Below are 24,751 nucleotides of genomic sequence, written 5' to 3'. Positions count from 1 at the left end.
CTCCACCAAACTTGTACTTTACTTCACAACCCTCTCAAGGTTGTAGTTATCTTTACTTGTTGACCTTTTTTCTTACAGATTTGTTCCTTCTACTCAACTTTCTAACAATGTGTTTGGATACTACGTGTGATGTCAGCTTCTTTACCAATAACTCAAAAGTGGCAAAACTTTTTGTATTGGTTATGTGTTGTAGTCTAATATTCTGAGACTTTATCTGTAAGTCATAGTCATCAAAATTAACAGAAGCAATCATAAAAATATACGACTCTTTTTGATTTATTTATTTTTCTTTTTTAAAAAAAAAAATGACACTAAAAAAAGAGTCAACTTTCGATTATATTTTCATTATTCGAGAAACATCCGTATGATGACTTGTTCCGCCGGTGTAGGTCGGTTCACAAAACGAGCGCTCCCTAGCAGGCTGCTTATGACCCGCCCCCGCAAACCAGAAACAGCAGAGCAGAGAGTGTGACGGAAAGCACAGGAGAAAGCCAGGCTGGAGCTGCCCTGGGAAGTCGGGAGTGTGCCAGAGTCAACGCAGAACAACGCCATTTAACCACTAGCAACGGAAGCAGACAACTGAAGCCACAGGTACTCAGGACTGCGGTTTCCCTAGATGTTATCGGTAATTTTTGGTGAGAATAACCGCTTGTCCCGGTCAGAGCCGCTCTTTAGCTTCTCACGCAGGCCTGGGAACGGGCCGCAGCGGAAGAGTGAAGCAGTGCGCCGGGTCAGAGATTTAAAGAGAGGGAGGCTGGGATAGTACGAGGCCTGTCAGGCAAGAGGTCCACGCCTCCAGAGAGGAATGAGTGTTTCTGAGTGGGAGCCAAACTATTCCTCCTAGCCTACTCACTGTCTTGGTCAGCTCATTTATAGTAACAAATATTTCCGGTGTATTAAACTTGACTGACCGGTTAGCATGATAGTGGTCAACCGTTAGTTAGCTCTGTTAGCTAGCTCATTCATAGTCCCTCTGAACTTAAAGAAAATGTAGAAAGTGAGGTCATTCATACTGACCACGTCCGGTTCACAGGACAAGCCCTGCCAGGACATTTTGGGGAAGTGAGGTTGTGAGCAATCTTGCTTGCTGCTTCTGGTGACTAATTTCATAGCTTAGAAAGTATCACACCAGGAAGATAAGACACCTTCATAGTTTTTTCGTTTTTTGGAGTGTAGCTTCTGAGTTGACGTGGAACCAACTGCCATCACTCGCCCTGCGGTTAATGTTAAGCATGACCAAGCAAGCTAGCACATTTAGTACTGCACCTGAGAGTGCTGAGGTGGTGTAAAGGATACCACCCTGTGTCAAAGACAAGTTAAGCTACTGTAAACTATTTCTGGTATTTACACTGAGTGACATGTGTGCTGCCAAACCCTTCATATCTGCATGAGTCCTTGTGACATTTAGGCCTCTTTGATGCTAGGGGGACTTTGGAGTCATTGCAAAGTCAACCAGGATCTACTTAGTGACAGTTTAAGAAACTTAAAAAGCACAAAAATTGAAATTCTCCTCTATTCTGACTAAGATGTTTGTTTTGTCTCGTTGTTTCCCTTTATCTGATCCCTATCTACTGATAAGTTATTTCTCAAGGCTGCTTTGCCCAGGTACAGTAGAAAATGAAAGCACTGCTTCTGATTTGTTAATGTTTTCCTCCATAACCAAGCACGTATACCGTGTACTTTGATTCATTCAGTTTATGAACCGGATTATTGATAAGATAGAACATTATCATCTACCTTGCGTCAGAGCTTTTTCTCTGACTGGAGTTCATGTCTCTGTATGAGTGTATTAAAACACACTGTCCAGTTTGTATGTAGCCATGGTCTGACAATTGTATCAAATTTTCTGCATTAAAATTTGAGACAAAATTGTGTAACATAATGTGATTGCTTTTATTTAAAACAAAAAAGGACAAAAAATGCAATGTTACTATAGTAACAGGAACATATGTTGCTATAGTAACAAGTATACATAAATGACAGTTAAATTTATTTAGTAACTGACCTATTTTCAACTGTAATATGGTGTTGATTTAGTAGCAATGGTTAGAGTAATCTTAAGTCCTCAAACTCCTGTTTTTTTGTTGTTTTTTTAAAATAGTTTCTGCGTAAAACTCAATTGGTTTAGTTAATTTTCATTCATTGGCCCAGGTTAAGCAAATATTTACTTATTATTCTACTGTTTTAGTTAGTGTTTGTAAGCAGCTTGTTGCCATTTCAGAGATGTTAACTTTAGAGTGTTGCATGGCCTTGTTTTGGACTTCATGCAGGATAGTTATCAGGACTTGCCTCTGTGTCCTCGCCTGCCAAATCAGGAGGCCTGGCCAGCCAAGTGGGTAGATTCCGGGGAGCCAACAGCCCGAGAGGGCTTTGTCCTCCAGGCTCATTTTGATGCTGGAACGAGGCTCCAGCTCCATAAGGGAACGCATGAAATCTCCATTCTTAGTCCCAGGACTGGGAGAAAGTGAGAAGAAAACGAAAGGAAACAAGCCTGAGAGTTTTACACCACCTACTCCACCCATCGTCTCTGTGCCAACATTCAATGTTGCTTCAAGGGCTACTGACAGTTTGAAAGAGTTTACATTACAAGTTAAGTTTGGAAGATGTTTTCTATAGAAAGTCCATACAGTGTGTCCAGGGTCTTCATCTGGTTCTTTTCTTCCTGGTGGGATGTGCCTGAAACGTCTCACCAGGATGGCATCTAGGAGCACTTTAACTGGCTCCTTCACTTTTCTATTCTGCAAAGCAACCCAATTATAACTGTAAGAATATGAGAGAGTCATTAAACAAATTATACACTCCTTAATAAGACCATTGGGTTGATGCTGTTTAAAAGGCAAACGGATCATAGAGGAAGAGTACATAAATGTGCCACAGAGTTACTGATGGACCAGACATCAGAACCACCCAAATATTCTTTAATTAGCCGTAATTATCTATTGGCAATTGAGTTTCCGAAAAATTGGATCTTTCTTCTATCTTAATTTAAATGCATTTATTTTCAGTCTACAAACACCAAACATTTTGATGCTCTTCTGTTTAGGTGAAAAACAATCTAAAAGTAGGGAGCATGTATTTGGATGAATAAATAGCAGATAAATAGGAGAAAATCTCCTATTTTTGGTTGGGTTCAGACTACCAGAAGGTTAAACCTTAAAGAAAATGGATGTCAGTCCCGACTCAGACCAAGTCAGCAGTTAATTAAACCTCTATTGAAATCCAGCATCAGGATGTATCTGATTGAGCTATAAAGCACTTTAGAATAGCTTTGCAGGCAAATATTTAGGTTTTTCCTTTTTTTAAAATGAAAAGTTTGGTTTTACAGCCAAACAAAGCTAAGCTTGCAACAGACCTAATTATATGTCTCTTTTTCTGTTGTGAAATGTGATCAGAGGTTTTGGAGGCAGGAGTGAAACACAATCAGCGCTGCACTGTGAGACTAAGCCTGTCGGTGCTCAGGAAGCCCTGCAGTGGAAAGTTATTCTTAAATCTATTATCATGGGTAATCTTCTTAATCCAAATTACTAAAGGCCTGCTCTACGACACTGACTCCTATGCTGAACGTTGGCCACAGCTCTTGACTGGATTGTACAGAATTTCAGGTCACTTCTCATCAGACTCTTTACACTGTTGACGATACGACACTTAAACAGACTTTAACTTTCTTTTTCTGTTTCTCTCATGTTTTAAAAATGCTTTATTTATATCCTTTCCCTCTATATCAGCTTCTCTACCTCAAAAGAGATTTTTGGCATTGTTTTAATAGGAAAAACTGTAATTTAGCGAGTAATAGTAATTTAATTACCAGAATGAAGTCATAATATTAGAGAATAAAGTTGTAATTTTGAGAAAAATCAATGAAAATCAAAAGTCGGATGTAGTATAAATTTTTGGATAAAATTTTTAAGCCAGAGCTTTTTGTGAATTAATATTTTTAGGGATAATGAATTCATCACAGACTACACTCTGTGGTTTTAAGAAATCTCTAGTGTAACTTACACCATTTATAACAAATCCTGTGGTGTGTACATATATATATATATATATATATTTTTACCCCTCCAGGGGGTCTTTTGTGGGCTCTAGTGTCCCTTATATGACAGTAGGCTGACAGGAAACGGGGGAGGAGAGGGGGGAAGACATGCGGCAAATGTAGTCAGGTCCAGGAGTCGAACCTGCAACAGCCGTGTCGAGGACTCAAGGCCTCCAAATATAGGTCGCGCTATCCCCTACGCCACCACGGCACGCCCAGTGGTATATATTTTTACATAGAAATGATTCTGCATGGAAATGGCATAATTCTCCCTTTACCACACTGCTGAATCTGAAGCTAACTTCTGCATCATGCTTTCATGATTTACAGAATATGCTGACAAAACCCAAAAAGGAGCTGATGGGGGGGAAAAAAAATCTAAAAATTTGAGTCTAGAACATGAGTGGGAACTAGGAAGAGCAAAGGCACATTTTTCTGAAGAATGTGTTTTGTGGATTTTAAATTGATTACAACTGAGGCTATTGTGTCCTCAGAGATATCTAAAATGTAACAGATGAACATCCTCTCCCCTGGCATAAAGGACTGAAGTTCCCGGCTGGAGCGGTGTTCAGCCTCTGACACTTTCATGTCGGTATATTTTTGCCCCTTTCAAATCCAATCCAGTATAAGTTTAGAAGAGCGGGGGCTTGTCCTTATGGAGGCCGAACGGCAGGGAAGTGGCTAAATGAGAACGTAGGCTACGAATGTTAGCCTAGTTGCCTTTTGAATGGTATTGACCTATTTTGTTCCTGTTTCAGTCTGAATGAATGAAGCTGACATTTTTAATATTTAACATTTTTGGCTTTAACAGAATAGTTTTCAGTTCTCTCTGTTCCCGCTGTGAACTTGCAGTATGTAATGAAGACATTAAGCTGTCTGGCAGGGGCAGTGTGCTCTAATTGGATCATATCGCTAAGATAGGGTAAGGTCAGTTCTCACTCACCACCCTCTTAGCATAAACAACGACCCACCGCACAAGGAGAAATGTCATACAGAAGCACAGATTTATATGTGGTTAGAAAAAGAGCAAAAATCAAGTCTGTTGGATGAAAATGTGCAACAGACTAAAAGCATGGTTTAAGGTTTCAATGTAGTCTAAATAAGCATGTATTTTATAGACATTTTATGATTCATTTGAGATTTTTATTTTGGATGATCAGAAATGACACACATGGGTTTAAAATTGCACACACTATCTCAAATATATAGATTCTCTTCCACTAATCTTAGGATTGATGTTTCTTAGCATATTGCCTTTCAACTGAAAGCTTTTTGTAGCCATCAGTTTGTGGTATAATTCTCCCTAGAGCTGCAACTAATGATCATTTTAGTGATAGGTTATTCTATTATTTTTTCTGATGATTAATTGGATTTAAGAAATGACACATTCTACAGATTTTTCATGTAAACTTTTAAGCTTTTTTTTTTTTACATACAATATTAGTCATACATTAAAAGATGTAAATAAACAGATTACTCGGCTCCTATTTTAAATAAGAGAGACAATTTTATTTCAGAAAATGCAAGTTTTAGAAAATGGGAAATAATTTAGTGAATTTGAACAAGGAAAACAAAATTATGCCACATGAAGAGTGAGAATTTTTTTTAAGTGAATGGTGTTTTTAGAGTTTGTACATTCCAGTTAATTAATCAGTTGCTAAATTAGTTGATGATTATTTCAATAGTTGATTAATCGCAATTGTTTCAGCCCTAGACCACTCCTCTGGGTTTCTACAGGTTTGAAGTTATTCTAGAAGCCTTGTCAGGTTTTATCCACTTCAAAACCACTTTTGATTTATTTGTAACCCTCATCTTTTTGGAAATTCGACTGTTGAAGTCTCACCTGTCCAACCCCAACCGTTCTTTTTGTTCCTCTCCTTAGAATGGCGATGGATATCTACGACTCTCAGTACCTTCTCATCCTGGCCCCCACGCTGGTCATCGCCCTCATGTTCCTCTTCTTCTGGCTCTTCATGAAGGAAACCTCTTACGATGAGGTGCTGGCTCGGCAGAAGCGAGACCTCAAGCTGCCGCCGACCAAGCCAGACTCTCGTAAGAAGAACGAAAAGAAGAAAAGCAAGAAGAAGGAAGCTGCCGGTGGGGGAAGCGGTGGAGGTGGAGGAGAGTCTGAAGAAGACCTGCGGGATTTTGACTTGACTGACGTCATTGGCTCTAACGTGGAGGCAGAGGAGGAACCTGAACCTGTGGTTACCCCGGATCCATCCCCACCTGCACCTGCTGCCGAAGTTTCAGTCTCTCCAGAGACTACTTCGGGACTAAGGGAGAGGAAGAAAAAGGAGAAAAAGGCTGCCAAGGCTGCTGCCAAAGCTGCTGCTGCTGCAGCAGCTTCCAACCTAGAGGAGTCAGAAATTAACGACTCAAAACCAGTCAGCCACAAGACAGAGGCGTCTCCAACTTCAGGCAAACGGATGAGCCCACCTCCTCCCCAGGTGGAGACACAGGTTCAGGTCCAAGCTGTTCAGGCTCCTGTTCAAACTCAAACTCCTCCCCAAACTTCTGGGAAGAAGAAAGACAGGAAGAAGCAGAAAGTGGAGTCAGGTTAGTAAATATGTGAAGTTTTTAGCCTGGTTTAGCAAGGGATAGCCTTGAGTGTAAATATCAAAGTTTCAGTGCATCCCAATATTGACACAAAGATTTTAAACCAATATATGCTTGACTGTGCTAATATTTCCATATTAGATGAATCGGTCTGTATCGTAAATGATTGAAAAGTGTTTTCCTAAATTTTCTTTCCATTTCAAGCAGATGTCCAGCAGCTTGAGGTGAAAGCAGAGCAAGCTCCAGCTCCAAGCAAAAAGGAAGCTCCTTCTGTGGCCGAAACCAAAGTTCTTGACGGTGTCAACCCGACTGCTGTCACTGGCAAAAAGAAAAACTCTGCCAAAAAGCAGAAGACAGAGCATGGTAAAAATGATCAAAATGATCTCACTATCTGAGTCAGATGTCAGTTTCTTTAAGGCTTATAGATTAAATCTTTTCTTCCCTAAACAGTAGTAGAGGAAACCCACATTTTGGGAGATGTATCATCCTCCAACCACCAGGCAGCTCATAATGACGACGTACCACCTAAAGCATCTGGCAAGAAACAGAAGAATGAGACTGATAAAGGTAAGAAGTAGTTTGGATTTTTTATACCCTTTTTGGCCAGCTGTGGCTAGTAAAGTTTATTTCATTAATTTAGGTTACAAAAGTAAAGCTCCTACATTTATTTCACACAGAATGATAAATTCAAGTGTTGACTCCTGTGAATTTTGGCTTATGAAAACGCTGTCTCCAACCATATTCATGGAATGCTGAGTGGAAGGAAAACATTTGGTAAAGAAAGGTGCACAAACCTTTTCTTGAGCTTACAGGACTTGACTGTGGCTGGAGTCACCGCACACAGACCTTTCCAGAACAGGAGTTGCAGCTGCTACATTCTTTGTGTTAAGCCACTGCTAAACCAGAGGCATGATGAGTGTTGGCTAAGAGCTGGACTGATGCTCAGTGGTCCAGTCTGATATTCAGACCAAAGGAAAGTTTTGCATTTCATTTAGAACTGCCGTACTAAAGAGGAAGAGTAGAGAAACTCAGATGTCAAGTAGCTTGAGGTTCAGTGTGACATTTCCAGATTTAGGGGACCCTGTCATATACTGGTGGTGGAGAAGCTGATTTTATTTTTCAGCTGCGGCTAAATTCTGAGGTTATATACGATTGAAAATTTTTTGAATAGACTGAAATTTCTCTATTAAAGATATATATTTTTTCCTATTCCAAATTCCTTTTTTTGCACATTTTTCAACCATATGTTTTCCTTCCACTCAACTTTCATCAAACCTAACTGGCTGAGCACTCTGTGATCCGACAGATTCAGTCAGCTTATTTTCTTTTAGCGTATCAATATCTGTGTGCTGATTAACTGTCAGATCAGATCTTTTTCCTATAATAATTTACATCATAACATTTTTGTTTTAATAGTTCTTCTATTGGTGTTGTTCAATGTAGTGTTTGCAATCTAATATCTGTTGGTGTGGTTAGGTTTTGTAGCTCAGTCAAACAGAGTTTAAAGCTCCATTATCTGTAAAACATTTACAGACTTTTTATTGTATAAATAAACTGCAGCAGCAACCTTTTTGTGAATTAGCAGGGAACACAGAAGTGAAACTGAAGGAGCTGCTTTCTGGTCTGTCCAACCTGGCTTTGTCAGAAGCGGAAGCTATCAGTGTGATCACTCTCCTCCGAGAAAAGAGCCCTTCTGCCGTGGATGCCTGGCACAAAGTAATATTTGGCTTACTGTTTTGTGGTTCACACAGAACAGCGAACCACAAACCACACAGCTATGACAAATGGCATGTCTTAATATTTGCATGCAGCTGAAAAACCTGAAAATCATTACTGAACTTCCCCTGTCTGCTTTTCACTTCTCCTCTATCACTGTGACCTCCAGTCCACAGCGAGGCCCGACCCGGCGGCCCAGGAGAGAGAGAAACTTCTCGTAACTCTCCAGGAGGAATCCTCCATCGCCAAAGACAAAGTGAAGCAGCTCAGCCAGGTCAGAAACGCTCTGAAGAATCCTTCACTTATAAGGTATGGATTGTTTTGTTGAGCTTTCCCTTGTGTTTTTTTATGCTTTAGGAGCTTCAGCTTGAGAAACAAAAAACTGGCAGAATGGAGACCATGATGAGAGAACAGCGAGTCGCAATGGAGAAGGAGCTGGGCGGCATGCAGGCCAAAGCACAGGGCAGCTACCAGGAGCTACAGAATATGCAAAAATCGGTGAAACCTGATGTTCTCCTCTGTTCAGTAAAATAGCTTTAATTTAGTAACTGATGTTAAATGTAACACATTGCATGGTGTTTGTATGTAGTTTCAGCAGGTGAGGGAGCAGTTGGAAGCCCAAATCACTAGGCTGCAGCAGGAGAATGGGATCCTGAGGGACGCTGTCAGCTCAGCCACCACTCAGATGGAGAGCAAGTCAGTGCTGCATTTCAGGGTCAAATCTGTCAGAATCTCAATATTTGAATTATAGTACACTCTCTTAAAGTGTGTACTATATTTGTATCCAGATGAAAAACCTGGAAATCATTACTAAATGATTTCCAAATAATGATATTTCTGTGACAGTTTTGTAGCATTAAAGGCTTCAGGCCTTCCTGAAGTGCTTTACAATTATGATTTAAATCAGTGGGTCTTACACTTATTACATAATGTAGGTGTCACTTTGTATTTACCTTTCAAATATTACCAACATTTCTGCAGAGCACCACTGAAGGTGACTCTATTTTTGTTTTTTTTTCCCTATATGCTTGTTGGAAATCAGTATTGATCTGCCTTTGCGTATAAAATATCCAATATATCCTACCCCTTTTCACACTGAAATATGTGAAAGGAGTTGCTGATAATTTGCTTCTTCGGCAGTTTCCCAAAATTTTGCCCCATGAGCAATTTTCGCATCACATTCTTGACAGGAATTCTGCAGAGCTGAACAAGCTGCGCTCCGAGTACGCTGGCCTGATGAAAGAACTGGCAGACAACAACAGCAAGTTGCAGCAGGAGGAACACCAGAGGAAGTCACTGGAGGTCAGCTACAAGCAGAACGTGTCCCAGCTGGAGGTACGCTAAGCCAGATGTGTGTGTTTACCTTCTGCTCCAGGGTCCCTCGGCACAGAAGAGTGCAGCATAGCTTCAGATCTGGTCGGTGGGTGTGGCAGCATTAGTGGGGAAGTGGTGAGGGAAGCTGTAGTAAAAGTCCAAGGGTGGGTTGTGGGAAACAAAACCTGAGATGGGTGGGTTTGCTTGCTTAAGAAGCTGGAATGTTTGAAGCTTTGTATAAACATGACTTTTTCCTGTAAAATACTCAGATCAACCCTTCCTGTTGGCTTGATGCAGACAAGTCTTTTCAGTGAACTTCAGAGGTATACCAAGCTTTAGGTTTCACAGATTTTAACCTCAATGAGGCAATTTAAAGGGGTCTACATACATTCCCACTCAGATGTTTACATGTACTTATCATTAGGAGTGAGCAATATGAATTAAAAGTTTATCGTGATATTTTGTGTTACCATTGCTATAATGATAAAAGTGATACAACTATTTATTAGTTTTTAGATAACTGTATAATTGTGACTGTGACACATCAATCAGAGCCACACAAACACAAATACTGACCTTTAAAGCCATTCCCATTTGTAATATGCTTCTTTAGGATACCGGTCAAGTGTGATTTGTATCACCAAACTGGACATACTAAGTGCTTTTAATCATATTTTCAGGTTTATTGGTATTTATTAATGTTCTAATTGGATAAACAGTAGAGAAAATGGTAAAGCTAACAATCCCGGCAATACAGACAGATTTGGGGGTTTTAAACATCATTAATTGGAATTTATCAGGACAACAATAAATCAAAATTCTTGTAACAATAAATTATTATGATAAATACAGTGTGATAAATACCCAGCCCTACTTATTATTAGGTATTACTCTCTTACTCTTGAGCATTTAGAGATGAGTTTGAGCCATTCTCTCTCCAAAGTGTAAAGATTATACAACAACTTTCCTGAATTAAAAAAAGAACTGGGTGTCCATTTTGACTGTATATAAGAATCTCTCTATTTAGTTAAAGGTATTAAAAGTAGTAGGTCAGTACAGCTTATATTCTGATAAATATCTTTTAGCATGTTGCATTTCAACTACACACTTTTTGTTGCCATGAACATAATTTCATTTTCTTATTTGACCAGTCATCTAAATGTTTTCCTGGTACAGCTCTGGCTTTTAGACATGGTTGATACATTTTGAGTTGGATTGAGGCCAGAGCCGATTCAGAAGCCTATTGTGGCCCTATTTAGAAAGCCTGATTGTGTCTGTTTGACTCATCTGACCCTGACTGTCACATCGGATGAAGAGAAATGGGTCAAAATATTTATGAAGAACTCTTAAGCTACCAAGGCACAAGGCAATCCTTAAATGAATGTTGCAAGAAAAGCGGCACCACTGAGTCAAATTTAACTTAATTTAGTGCCCGTAGCACTGGGACAATGCACAAAATGGGAGAGAAAATCAAAATCAACATCTGGGTGGTTGAAACTTGGTCCCATATGGGTGTTTCAACAGTCAGTGATCCAAATAAAAAACTGGTTTTGGAATGGATAAAACAGATTAGCATTGAGATGCTGGAAATTTTAATATTTATAAAGACAAAGATGTTGAGATGCTTTATGTAAGGAAACAAACATTCTTCTGCTATGCCTTTTGTTATAAAGTTGCTTGATTCCTCATCATTCCCAGGCCCAGTTACAGGATGCCAAGCGAAGCTGGGAAGAGTTGCAGAACTTCCTCCGCAATGTCAACGCTGAACGAGAGAAACTTCAGGCCTCTAAGCAAGGTTGCTAAACATCCTGTCACACAGAAAACATTTATATATTCTCAGTCCTGTTCAAGTGAAGTAACTTGATGTCTTTTTTTCTTTTAAAAGAGCTTCACAGCCAACTTCTGGCAGCCGAGTCAGAGATGAACAACAAAAACAAGGAACTCCAGACTCTACACAGCAACCTGAATGAGGCCATGCTCTCCAAAGAGCAGCTGGAGCGGAGGGTGTTGGAGCTAATGGAGATGTCCCAGCGCAGCGTGCCAGATGAAACTGTGCAGGCCCAGGTTCAGGTAAGCTGCTATGACCAATTCAGAATATGACTGAAAATAAATCACACACTCCATCTGGAAATAACTCTTCCAATTTGTTTTTATTAGGAACTTAAGAATGAGAACAAAGCTCTTCAGGCTCAGAACGAAGCACAACAATCCCAGAATGAGAACCTGCAGGCTCAGATCTCCTCACAGGTGTGGGCCATCTTTACCTGTCTTTTCTTTCTCGTTTGAAAGCAGTAAGATTAAAACCTACATATCTGAGTGCAAGTAGGCTAATGAGATTTCTCTGTTCAACATTTAGGCCAACCATTTGTCCCACATTGAGGAGCTACAGAAGCTGTAAGCAAGTCTTTTACCCTTGTATTGCACCAAATGTGTTGGCATCAGAGATCGTTACAGTGATCTTTTGTATTTGAATATTTTTACCTCTACCTAGGCTGTCTGAAAAGGAACTGCAGCGGAAGAGTCTGGAGGATTCTCTGAATGCTGAGAGGAGCAGCGGAGCGAGCAGAGAAACTAACATGCAGGTATGTTTTAAAGCTTCAGGTTCCTGTGCTAACATGTCACTGGTTAGTCTGTAGGCAGTTTATCACAATGTTCTCTACTTGCTGGGAAGACATTTTGTTGACATTCACCTTGCAAGATTATTCACATTTCTTAGGGGTTTTTTTCCGCTCTGCTTCATCTAGCAACCATGAATTTCTCTGTAGGTTGTTGGAATATTATGAGATACACTGAGAATAATTGAGAACTGAAAGGAAAAGGATGCATAGATATCAACATTTTTTACAACACAATAAAAAATTTTTAAAGTGTGCCAAGAATTTATAATCAGACCTCTGTAATGTGATACATCTGTTCAACCAGTTGCCTTCAGAAACCAACTTATTGGTAAATGGAGTAAACCTGTCTCATCTGTACTCTGTCCTATTAGGTGTCCTATTGAGGTCTCAAATATTTGTTAGAGAATGTATCAAACAACTTAAGGAAAAGTTGTAGAGAAATCTAAAGATGGGTTGGGTTTTAAAACGGCATCCCAACTAGGCCTGGCACAAGAACAAGTTTTGCTGGAAGATAAATTATTCTTGAAGTTATTGATGTAGATACTATTATTATATGAGACCACTTTCAAGTAATATACTTGTAAAAGCATAATAATGAAAGTACAGCCTCTCAAAGATCAATAAATTTTAATTTCTAAAGAACATTTAACACCAACCAAAACAAATAAAATTGAATCTGAAGTCTCTGTGAAGAAAATTTATCTTCAAAAAAAGGGCTGATTGAGACCAATGCACTAGACTGAAACGACTTGTCATCCAGTCTTTGGTAGAAAGAGAGACATGAGAAAAGCAGTCATGCAAATGGAAATGATCAAACCTGTTCATCATACTATTAGTTGATTTATTGCTTATTGTGACAGGCATATTGTGTTCTTATCTCTATTGGCTTTGCAAAAACTTGCAGCTGTAATTGTAATTAAATGTGATTATTGAATGTATTGATTCAGTGGGACTGAACACAAATGCATGCCACACTTTTCAGATTTCTTTTCATAAAGCGTGTTAAAATCGTTCCTTCCACTTCTCAACGATGCACCACTTTGTGTTGATCTATCACATAAAATTCCAATGGAAACAGAAATTTATGGTTTAATGTGACAAATTTGACAAATTCATGTATTGAGTATTTCAGAAATCCACGGAGCTGTTTTGTCTTTTAGACTTTGCACAATGAGAACTTGTCGCTGAAGGCGGAGATTCTGAATCTGCAGGCACAGATTACTGAACAGGTTAGCTGCTGCTTTGTTTTTTTTGTTAAACACATTTAAAGGCCCCTTACATTATTATTCTTTATTACACACCTAAACATATTGGCTTTGATTCTTCCCCTTTCAGAAAGCTTCCCAGCTGGCCTTGGACCAGATCCAGAAGAGGTGGGTGTGGAAAAAACATATTTTTATTGCTGGTGACTTGTCTATGAAACAAAAGATCTGTAGTGAAAACCTGCTTCCTCCGCAGTGTCCAAGAGAAAGAGGAGAACATAAAAACAGTTGAGGGACTGTTGGAGAAGGGGCTGATTGAAGTGGCCAACAAAGAGGCGAAGCTGAAGGTAATGCCAGTTTTTAGAAAAGAACAGGCATGTTTTTAATTTGTGAACATTTTGATCTCTTTCCCTGTTTTTTTTTAAATCATAACGTTAACTTTCTTCCCCCAAAACTGCAGACTGTGAAAGAAGAGAATGTAGCTCTAAGGCGTGAAATAGATGACCTTAATAAAAGGAAGGAGGAACAGGTGAGATCTGGTTTATTTAGTTTTTAAAAAAATGATTAACAGATTTTTTTTGTCCTTTTACATGTTTATTGTATTGTTTTCTAACCACAGGCTACATCAGAGTTGAAAGTGGAAGAACTCCAAAAAAAGTAAGATCAATCAAGTTAATTCTAACATTTCCTGGTTTGTAACAAGTTGGGTTCTCCTGACCTGTAAAAGCTCCATTAATCCACACATTCCTTTCTGATAATCTCAGGAGAACTGAATGTGTTGTCCTTGTAGCTAAACCTTTTTAATATTTGCATGAAAGTTGCAACAGCAATCCTATTAACATCTGGCTGAGTGACATTTCCATCATTATCAGAAAGTCCAAAGTACCAAGTGTAGGCATAAACCAGAGATGTAGGCTTAGAGTTACTTTCTCTTGTCTAGCAAACACACGCAACCACTTGCTATAGTCATTATATCTTTAAACATCAATAGATGTTTGACATGTTGACCTCAACCAGTAATCTCTCGCAATCAGCTTTCTTGGCCTAGTTTGTGCAAGCAAACAAGACTTTAACTTCGGTTCCACTATGCTCTCAATATACAGACATTTTGAATATAAGTATAGAAATATGGGGGGAAATAAAATATAAATTTTTAGTTGCCATTAAATGACGTAGCTTTAAAAGTCTTATGATGTATTGACTTGTATCCATACTATACAAATGATCACCTGATGGTTTTTACTACAGCATGTGGGTTGGCTCTTTTTTATGGCTTAATCAACAGATTACTCTTTTTGTTTTAAATCGTAAGGTTGAAAAAAGTGTATTTGGTAATGCTGGGAGACTCTGTAAGGTTTGTAAAAGTTATTTTTTTGTTCTTGTGTCACTGATGTTTAGAATCCAAGAGAAAGATGTGAAGCTGAAATCGGTGGAGGAGAGTCTACAAGCAGCACAAGCCAGCAGCTCCACCATGGAGAAGACGGTTAAGGTTTGGGCCTTTCCGGAACAACAATTTGAGCATTTTTCACAGACGACCGTCATTAGTGTAGTTTTGTTCCCGTTTTGAGCTCGTTTTATCGTCTTGTATCTCATAGACTCTACAGCAGCAGTTGTCTGCTCTTCAGCAGGAGTTGGAGAAGCAAAGACAGAAGCAGCAAGAGACAGCCAGTTATGGTATCAAGATTCAGCAACTCCAGTCTCAGTGAGCTGACCTCATTCTTTACATTGAATTCCATTTTTCTACATCCCCCCACCCCCCAAATCTGACCATAATGGAGAAACTCTGAACTTCAGGTTAGCGGCAAAGGACCAGGAAATTCAGAAGCTTCAGACTGAGCTGGAGGTAAAGACAAAGGATCTGAGTGAGAAAGTGGAGCAGATACAACAGCAGGTGAGGAAGGTTTTTATAAACCAAACATGACTGCTATCAGAAGATATTTTGTTTTCATTTCTGTCTTGTTCACACAGCAGTCCATCTCTGCAACACCAAGCCCTGAATTCCTCACAGCGTAAGTGAAGCGATGCCACTCTCTCAGGTTTAAGAAGTTTATACTGAGAATAGAGAATAGCTTTAAAAACCAGAGGCTGTTCTGTTTGGCAGGTTCTCTGAGAAGGAGAGTCAGGTGGGCAACCTGCAGGTGGAGCTGGCAGAGCTGAAGGACGCTTTGGAGCTTCACAGAAAAAAGAACAACGTAGGTTTCCTGCAGTATTAACCTATAACGCATTAACACTAAACTTTTTCCCCCCGTCCTCTGAATGTTCCCACCAACCGTTCCCCCTCCTCAGGTCCGAACACTGCATATTTCCATAGTTCCTGTTCTCCACGGCCACTTATTCTCAGTTTGTTTGCTTTTTTTGTTCTGTTCAGCTAGAATCTCTTAGCTGGAATGTGCTCTGTAGGAAAATTAGGGAGTCCAACATAATTGGACTCATCAGTATCTTTTTTGCCTTGATTTGGATTTGTTAAGCTGAGCATTGCAAAAGAGGGCTTCCAGTCTCCTCCTGTCGTTCTCACTGTTGGACCCAGTTTCAGCAGGCTTGGTTGTTGTTGTGAATGACTCGGAATTTTAGAAACTCTGTTAATAAAGCATCAATGACAAATTATTTTCACATTAAGAACTCTGTAAATGCAGTTTTATACCTCATAACCCTCCCCACATTTTAGCACATTGCAACCACAAAACTTTGATATTCTTTATTGGAATTTGGGACAAATACATTAGGAAGATTGGAATTTCTTCTCCTCTTGTTCCTTTAGCAGTTAGATTTTTTTTTCTCTAATGTAAGAAATCATTCTGGATCAGGCTTTGTTTAGGGGTCACTAACTGCTTTTTCCCTGAGGCTAAACTGAAAGTAGTATCTTTCTGGAACTGACTTTGTAAAACAGGAGCTTCGGGAGAAAAACTGGAGTGCAATGGAGGCTCTGTCAGCCACCGAGTCCATGCTTCAAGGAAAACTCAGCAAAGCTGTCAAGGTTCGACACCTCATCTCAGTCCTGATTCACTCTAGATCCAATCTGATGCATTCCCCTCCAAAATGTCTGTGTTTTGCCATAATTGACCCTGTATATTTTCTTTTTGCATCATCATCTGTGATAACACTGCATACTCGTTTACCTTACTTTTGCTTTCTCTCCTCTTTTCATGGCCTAATTTTTAATTGGCTTTAATTCCAGCTCCCGAATCTGATCAATCCTCTTGTTGCATGTCAGACTTTTTCAGTATTTTTCTGAAGCTTTGCTAAACCAAAAGACAGGCAATGAGTGTGCAGTGACTTAGTCATTCACTAGATATTATTAGCTCAAGATTCATGTTTTATTTCTGTCTTCTTGTCATTAAGCATGGCATGTTTTCTCCAATATTACCAACTAATCAAAAATGACTCCTTACAATGCAGTTTTTTTCTGTTTTAATTTTGTTTAATCTTTCAAAATGTTTAATCCATATGTAGCAGCCCTGTACTCACAAAGAAATCCTGTCTGATCACCATCAAGACAAACTGGTGCAACTGGATGTTTTAGCTAAGTTTACCTTACATTTTGCGTAGTCACAGGTCAGTTTGCAGTCAGATAGCTGTTTCTATTTGCAGTTGCAGTGATGTGTGTATATTTTTGCCATCCTCCTACAGCAGTAGGTTAGCTCACTCGCCCAGACATCACAATGCAGCTGTGGTACAGTAGAAAGCTCGTTCTCTGGTCTGAGCCTGGCTCTTTTGGTACTTTCTGGGTTGCTGTTGTGTATTTTCAGACGGTTCAAGTTCTGTTCAGCTTTGCTAAGTGTTACTGCTGAGAGTAAAAGTGAGTGACATCAGCTTATTGCCAGGAGCCCAGACGTGTGATGGGCTGCTGGCATCGAAAAGCTTTGAGTAAATTTGTTCATTTTTAAGGAGGCAGAATCATTTATTTACTTATTCAGGAACATGAAAGATAACGTGAGGCTTAAACTCTGAAGTTTTGTGTTTAGTTATGGCCACAAAATCTTTGAGAAAATAACAGAAATTTACCCCTTTACAAAGATTTCAGGATTCATTATTTTTCTATTTCTATTTTTTTACTATTCGCATTTGATATGTTGGATTATGTATATATCAAATTAATCAAAACTGTAATTCAGACATTAAAGGGACTGTAATTTGTTCAGTACTATTCTGTACTCATTGCTTGCGTTTTGAAGTAAGATTGTAAACAAATCTATTCTGTTGGATGACGGCATTACACTGTTGCCGTGACACAGTAGCATTTATCTTTTCTTCTTTGTTCTGCTTTGTGGTTTTCATAAAAAGTGGCCGTTTTGGTCTCATACTTTCCCGCCACCATGTCTAAGTAAGCTCTGCACTGGTGGCAGATCTTATTTCTTGTGCAAATCATATTTTAGATTAGACTTTCTTGTACCTCTTGAAACCTTCTGAACAACAACTAAACTTGATGGTTTTGGTTATGTGATAAAATGTCTGTTTTGTTTTTTTTCTGGTTGACTCAGCGAGTCAGAATGACGGTGATATCGGCTGCTCTGCCACAAAATGCTTCCTGTTCAATTTGTGGCAGGGCTGAAATGCAGCAGTTTTAATATCAGTTAATATTCAGTTAAGTTTGCAATTAATTGCATTTCCTTTGATCACTTTTCTTAGCAACTCAATGCAGTTTGCCTCCATAAAATATTTCTCCTGGTCTCTAAGCATGGGTCTGCTGAAAGGTGCAAATGGGGTAACATATGCTTAATTTATCTATTAAAACAAGTTGATTCTAGTTACAACACTGATGAAATTAATTTAGAAAATGATTGAAGAAATGATTGGTTTACATGAGGATAAGTGCAGAGGGCCCTGTCGCCGCATCGCCTGAATCAAATCATCATAGTTCTCAACGCTCTTTCTGTCTGTATTTTTGTTTCTGCACTTTCTGCTTTTAGGAAAGCCAAGCAACGCTGGCACAAACCCAAGCCGAGTGTCGAGATGTTCTGCACAGACTTCTGCCTCACGTGCCTCTGCCCTCTGAACAGGTATCGACAACGCTGCGTTTTTGCCTTCAGATTTATTTTGTTTCAGATCTTCTTGTTCATTTGCCATGTTTGACTTGAATTTTTACCACAAATTGTTCCTCAGAACCATCAGGAGTGGTTACAGAGGTTCGAGACTGCAGTGGCTGAAAGCTTGGTCGCACAGGCTAGACAAGCGTCACAGGAGTCAGAGGTAAGTTAAAAGTAGGAAGCCTAAGTTTGCCAGCAATCCTTTTATATTCTGAATGAGTAAACAAATCCTGCAGGAATTAGCTGAGAAACTGAAAGAAGCAGAGGAAACCCAAAGAATTTTACAGAAGGACTGTGAGACGTACAAGAAGGTTTTGGCAGAGACGGTAAGATGTTTCTTTGAGTCTTGAAGTCATGTGGAGAGCTTCCTCCAACTGAGGTCTTATTCCTGCTGTGTCCACAGGAGGGCATCCTGCAGCGCCTGCAAAGCAGCGTTGAGGAGGAGGAGTCTCGCTGGAAAGTTAAGCTGGAACAATCGCAGGAAGATGTCAGAGAGGTGTGTATTCAGGCTTAGAAAGAAAATACTTATTACAGATTACAACACAGATGTGTGTGTTCCTTTTTTTCCAGTTTGTTTCTCTTTAGTCGAAGTTGGCAAAAGTTAGAAAATCTACAGCTTCCTTCACTGTTGCTGTTCTTGTTGCATCCAAAAGCTGTGGAAAAAATGAAAGTAGAAACAAACATATTGATACATTCTGGACCACTTCCCTCATTCAGAACCTAGATATACAGGCTCTTTTTCTTTAAAAATATCTGTGAAAGAATGCATTACTCTTAGGCATACAGTAAATTCCTGTGTTGGGATCAGATTCCCACTGTGGAATAAGTGGGAAACTACTTGGAGTCGTCAATTCAAAATATTCCACATTCAATGGTTTGTGGGGTTACAACAAAATGGAAATGACTGGGAATGACATCAGGTCAGTCGCAAAGCGGTAGGCCTCTTGAAATCACAGGGTCAGTGAATGTCAAGGTGCATTGTGAGTGGAGATCACCAATTTTCTGCACCTCTGGATCTCCAAAATCATTCAAATCTCAGATTAGCTGAAGAGCAACGTGTAGAGAGCTACAAGGAAAAGGTTGCCATGGCGAGCAGTTGCATCTGAGCCTTTTATCTCCAAGTACAACTCTGAGTCTCAGATGTGTGGTGTAAAGCATGTCATCTGGACTCAAAACCAGAGGAGTTGTGTTCTCCAGAATGATTAAAAAAAAATTCAAAAGAGTCCAGAGCAAAAACATCTTGTCCAACATCAGTGTCTGACCTCACAAGTGGTCTCCTGGAAAATGATCCAAAATTTCCATAAAAAATATTTTTGAAAAGCCTTTCAAGACCACCAACATGCTATCAAACCATGTGGACTAAGAATAGGATCTCACTCAAGCTACGCTGTGTGTGAGAATGGATGAACCGATATATTGTGGCTATGCGTATCTTAACGATCCACTTGTGTTTTGACCTTTCTGGTGACATAATCTGGCTCCAATTTACTGAACAGAGTTGGATAATCCACTTCAGTCCACTACTGTTGTCTAAACTTTCACCGTTTCTGTGCATTTTCTCATTTAATTGTTCTGTAATTCTGTTTGCGGTGCAGCTGAGAAGAGAGAAGCAGCACTTGGAGTCCGAGTTGGAGAGGGCAGAGAATGAGAGCGCTACGTATGTGACAGAAGTGAGAGAGGTGAGCAGAACCTGAACTGAACGTTCCTCCTGTTCCTCTCTGATCATTCGAAGGGTTTTGCAGCTACAAGATTATTCCTCAATCATCCAGTTTGACTGTTTAGACTCTGGATCGTTTCCCACAGACCTCCATTAAACAACGACATGTCAAACTTAATTTCAGCTCAAAGATCTGTTGACTGAATTGCAGACCAGACTTGATGGCTCATATACAGAGGCTTTCAGACAGAATGAGGAGCTGGCTGTGGTAAGCATGGATGATGCTCTAGCTAAAGCTTCTTTAGCGCCTCTCTGGGTTTCACTGTCTGCTGCATAACTTTGGGCTAACCTGCAGTGCTTTGCAGAAGTATGTTTACTTTTTTTTTTTTTTTTTACTCTGTTGGAATTTTATATGCTAAACTAGCAAAATTAGCATGCAAATTTATTTCAGTAGAAGGAAAATTTTGACATGGTTTTCAACATTCATGCATTTGTATCAACTATCTTTTACTTTAAACAACTTTAAATATAATCCGCTGGAACAAATTGAATTCAAAAATCATCTCCCATAACGTTATATAAACTTTATTCTCCATATTACAATTGTGCAATTTGTTCTGGAACATTGGTGAACAAAAAGCATCAGAAAAGCTTTAGACTGGAGCAAGGTTCATGTTTGACCTAGACAAAAACCCTAAACATACAGTCAGCGCTACAATAGATTGTTTAAAGCAAAGCATGTTCATTGTAGAGTGGCATAGTCAAAGCCCAAACCTTAATCTGATCTATGTAGAAATGTAAAAATTGATGTTCAGATACACTCCTCCCAATCTGACTGAGTTTGAGGGGTTGTGTAAGGAAGAATAAATATACAAATATTTCTGAACCATACATCACCATATGCTGAAAAGCTAATGATTGCAACTGTTATTACAGAGAAAATGATTTCTACAAAAGTATTGACTGAATATACGCATACTACAACACCTCAGATCCAAGTAAAATACATTAGTTTGTGGCTGTCACATGAGAAAATATGGCAAAGTTTAAGAAGCATGAATACTTCTGCAAGGCACTATAGCATCCTTAGCAACAAAAACTAAAGAAATAAGATCCTGAATGATGATCCTCCTTCTACTTGCTGTGATAATAACGTTTCCTTTTCCACATCTGTATTCTACTCGTCTTTCTCACACCACTAAACATTTTCTCTTTAGATGCCAAAAATGGGTCACCGCAGTAATTAACTAAAGCCTCAATCTTCAAACTATTCTTGTCTATTTTGTCTGTTGCTTAACTGGTTCCTGGAGATTTATTTCACCATTATGTGTGAAATCCACCCCTTGTTTTGAACTGTAATGGCAATGTTCAGACTACTAGCAGTACTACTTGATGTGATCTTCTTCCTGACAACTGTTGGAATTTCACAAACGTCAGATGAGCTGATACATAGCAACATTTTTGCAGCCAAAGAATGAAGAAATTAACATGACATCTGAATATCAAACTGCACAACAATCATAAAGTTTTAGCTTTGAAGATCATGGAATGACTGACTTCAGCAGAGACCTTCCTGACTTGCAGGAACATATTTTACTATCAGTCGGTGTGTAATGTTAAAATGTCTGAAGCGTCCTATCAGTGTGCGAGTTACACAAACTGGACTTTTTGGATTGTGACATCATTCCTCTGTTGCTACAAGGTCATACTGACATAGTGCTGTTCTGTGTTTGAACACACTCATTAAAAGACTACCACGTCATGGGCATTTTAACATATCCATGATATTTTGCAAACACATGGGTTTTAATAAATTTGAATATCAACTCAAATAAAACCAGTATACTATATAGAATTATTACACACTAATATATTTCTCAGCATTTGGATGACTATGGCTAATAGCTAATGAAAAGCCAAAAACTCCTCCAGACTTTTGATTTCCAAATGAAATGCAAAATCTCCTGAGCTCATGTAAGACACTTTAAGGTGTTTCTGACTCAGGAATGACTTCAAACGAGGAATTTAACCATTGTAGTCCATATCCTGAATGTGTCCTCATCAGCAGTTCAGAATCACTTACAAATTCTTCAATTAACATTTTCTTCTACCACACTTTTTTCAGTTTCTCCTTCCACCTAACTTGTCATTAATATTCTTTGACACAGCACTGTGTTCAACTAACTTTTCTAGTGATGACCTTTTCTGGCTTCCTCTCATCCAGTGTGTTAGTGACCGTCTGGTGGACAACTGGTATCTTTCCCGCAGCTTTGAGAAATTGAATTTGAGATTTCCATCCGCTATAAGCTAAAATCATCAAAGTTCATAGAAATTATGTATTGACATGTGTCATTCTGTGTATGGTTAATACTTTTTCTATCAAATCATTTAAGTAATCTTGAGATGCACCTGTGGGTCTCCGCTGTTTTGATTCTTCTTGTGTAATCTGAGAAACCAGCTTAATGTCTGTCTTCAGTTGAAAACCCAGTTGTCTGAGACGCTGTCCAGGTTGGAGACGGAGGAAAAAGAGAGGCAAAGAGTAGCTGGAGACCTGTACAAGGTAATGGCACTAATTTCTTTCATGCGTCTGCTCACACAAGTTAAACCACAGTTCATAATGCTAATAATCATTGTTATTGTTCACTCAGGCCCAGCAGTCTCTTGAACAGATCCAGAGTGAACTCACAAAACTAATAGAAAACACTGCCCTGATAGAGAACAGCAGCCTGTCATCACAACGTGTAAGTGTTTCCTAAGAGTAGTAGTGTTAACAGTTAGTGGTTCAGCATCTGCTTTAAACCAGCTGATGTTTGTCTGACAGGAGGAGATTGACAAGAAGGAGAGAATAACTGCAGGACTGAATCAAACAGTGAGAGAAATGCAGCAGCTGCTCAATGCGATCAGCCAGCAACTGGCTAAGGGACAACAGGGGGTGAGTTGTCTTCCTGACAAAATGTTGCACTGCATCTGCAGCTTTAATAAGATCTGCTAAAACACACTGGCCTTATTTTAAAAAATCTGATTCTTTACCTTTCCACTGAGTTATCAGCTGCACTAAAAAGACAAGCAGGTTTCTGTTCTCTTAGAAAAACCACAAGCTATTTCTCCCACTAACGTTGGACACAAGCGTTTGTTTTGGTTGTATTTACTCAGAGTGCCCTGTGCTATGGTCTGCTTCCTACCTTTGGAGCGGTCTCTGGTCTACTTGGATTCACTTATGCATTCGAACCACATTATAGTACACATCAACGGAGACCAAGGTTTTGATGCTCCCCCCCTTCCCATTAAATCAGACTTTCTAGGCTAATTGACTAGAGTTTTATTAAACTAAACAGGGCTGGTATAAATGCACCCTGACTGACAAGGAGCTTGTGCATCTTCAAAGTATTACCAGTAACTTTATTCACAATTATGTTTTTCTGCAAACAATACAAAGGTATTCTTGAGATTAAAAAATCACATTAATAAACAACTTATCCTTAAGAACTGATCTTATGGCTAAATTAGGAGTTCGTCTGAATATAAAATTCAGCTGAAACGGGCCGAACTTAAGACTCCTTCTGTAAATGAAAAGTCAGAATTAAGATGTGTTGCTTACTAAACATCCTCCTGTTTTATCAGCTTCTAACAACATAGTTGAATGCACAGCCTGAATCAGTTTATTTTCTTCCAGGAGATTGAGAAAGATCAACAGAAGGTATAACGAGAGGATGCCACCATGCAGACAGACTGACTGCAATACAGAGACAGCCTGCAAACTTCAGCCTCCTCATTACTGCATCACACAGTCACTCCTGCTCACTTCCTCCCAAACCCTGTACCCTTCCTCTTCAACTGTACTGTAGATGGCCTCTTGTCTGATGGCCTACACAGGAGCAGGCAGAGGTTCTGTTTTATTCCTAACACTCCAAGCACGGTACCAAAACTCCAATTCTCCACTCCAGCCACATTCCTCCTCTTCTGCAGCTTCATCAATTGATTTATTATTATTATTTTCTTTTTTACTTCAAACTTTAAAAATGACCCCTGGCATTATTTAAACTGTGTGGCAACCATTCCTCTGTTATAAATCCACCTGTATAATTTCCTGTGACATACTTTTGAAAACTACAGTAGATTTTTGTTTTGTCTGGAGAGGGCAGAGATGAAATGTCCCAGCTTAACGAAACAAACTTTGGGGTCTTCTATTTCTTTTCCTTTTAACTTAAAGATATGTATTGTTTAAATGTACCACTTAGGACCTGCTGAAATACACTGTTCTGTTGATTTGCTCACTGACAAGAGAAACCACCACGATTGCTCCATGCGTACCTTGGCTCAATACTTCCTGGGGAAAGACGGGAGTCGGTAGATCTCTCTGCATGCGAGATGGGTCACTACAGACGACTGCATCCATGGTGACATATTTTTGTCCCGCCTTTACTGCAGCTTTACTGCACAGAGAAGAGCGTTTGGAATACAAGACCAGGCACATTTAAGAGGTTTTTAATCTAACTGCAACCACGTCAGAAATGAGCGTCCCATATCGTGTGTAATCAACACTTACTTTATTGTGGCTGAGTCCATTAACACTGAAGATTTTGTTCTTTTTGTAATGGGTGATGTTAATAAAAGGGATGCTTAATAAA

At 39.3% G+C, this 24,751-nt stretch overlaps 1 protein-coding gene across 9 annotated transcripts; it reads left to right on the top strand.

The window, feature by feature from the left end:
* The first annotated feature begins 447 nt into the window (after positions 1 to 447).
* ktn1 (kinectin 1) lies at positions 448 to 24,751 on the top strand. 9 transcript variants are annotated; one of them, XM_032546889.1, is made up of 35 exons: positions 448 to 591; positions 5,916 to 6,592; positions 6,800 to 6,955; positions 7,043 to 7,159; positions 8,175 to 8,308; positions 8,478 to 8,582; positions 8,666 to 8,806; positions 8,898 to 9,004; positions 9,499 to 9,643; positions 11,321 to 11,417; positions 11,508 to 11,692; positions 11,780 to 11,869; positions 11,979 to 12,016; positions 12,114 to 12,204; positions 13,401 to 13,469; positions 13,576 to 13,613; positions 13,699 to 13,789; positions 13,903 to 13,971; positions 14,062 to 14,099; positions 14,841 to 14,931; positions 15,038 to 15,144; positions 15,237 to 15,333; positions 15,411 to 15,451; positions 15,544 to 15,634; positions 16,330 to 16,416; positions 18,350 to 18,439; positions 18,543 to 18,629; positions 18,703 to 18,792; positions 18,870 to 18,962; positions 20,062 to 20,145; positions 20,308 to 20,391; positions 22,600 to 22,683; positions 22,772 to 22,864; positions 22,945 to 23,055; positions 23,797 to 24,751. In XM_032546889.1, exons 2-35 carry the CDS (start codon positions 5,917 to 5,919, stop codon positions 23,824 to 23,826), a joined length of 3,747 nt encoding a protein of 1,248 aa, XP_032402780.1. In that variant the 5' UTR covers positions 448 to 591; position 5,916; the 3' UTR covers positions 23,827 to 24,751. The 9 variants fall into 9 exon arrangements, with proteins under 9 accessions (XP_032402780.1, XP_032402782.1, XP_032402781.1 ...); XM_032546891.1 differs by having other exon boundaries at positions 6,797 to 6,955; positions 7,046 to 7,159; XM_032546890.1 differs by having other exon boundaries at positions 6,797 to 6,955; positions 8,178 to 8,308.

The sequence above is a fragment of the Xiphophorus hellerii genome, chromosome 19 (assembly GCF_003331165.1).
Source record: "Xiphophorus hellerii strain 12219 chromosome 19, Xiphophorus_hellerii-4.1, whole genome shotgun sequence".
Taxonomy (NCBI): domain Eukaryota; kingdom Metazoa; phylum Chordata; class Actinopteri; order Cyprinodontiformes; family Poeciliidae; genus Xiphophorus; species Xiphophorus hellerii.
This window is presented reverse-complemented; position numbering and strand designations above follow the sequence as displayed.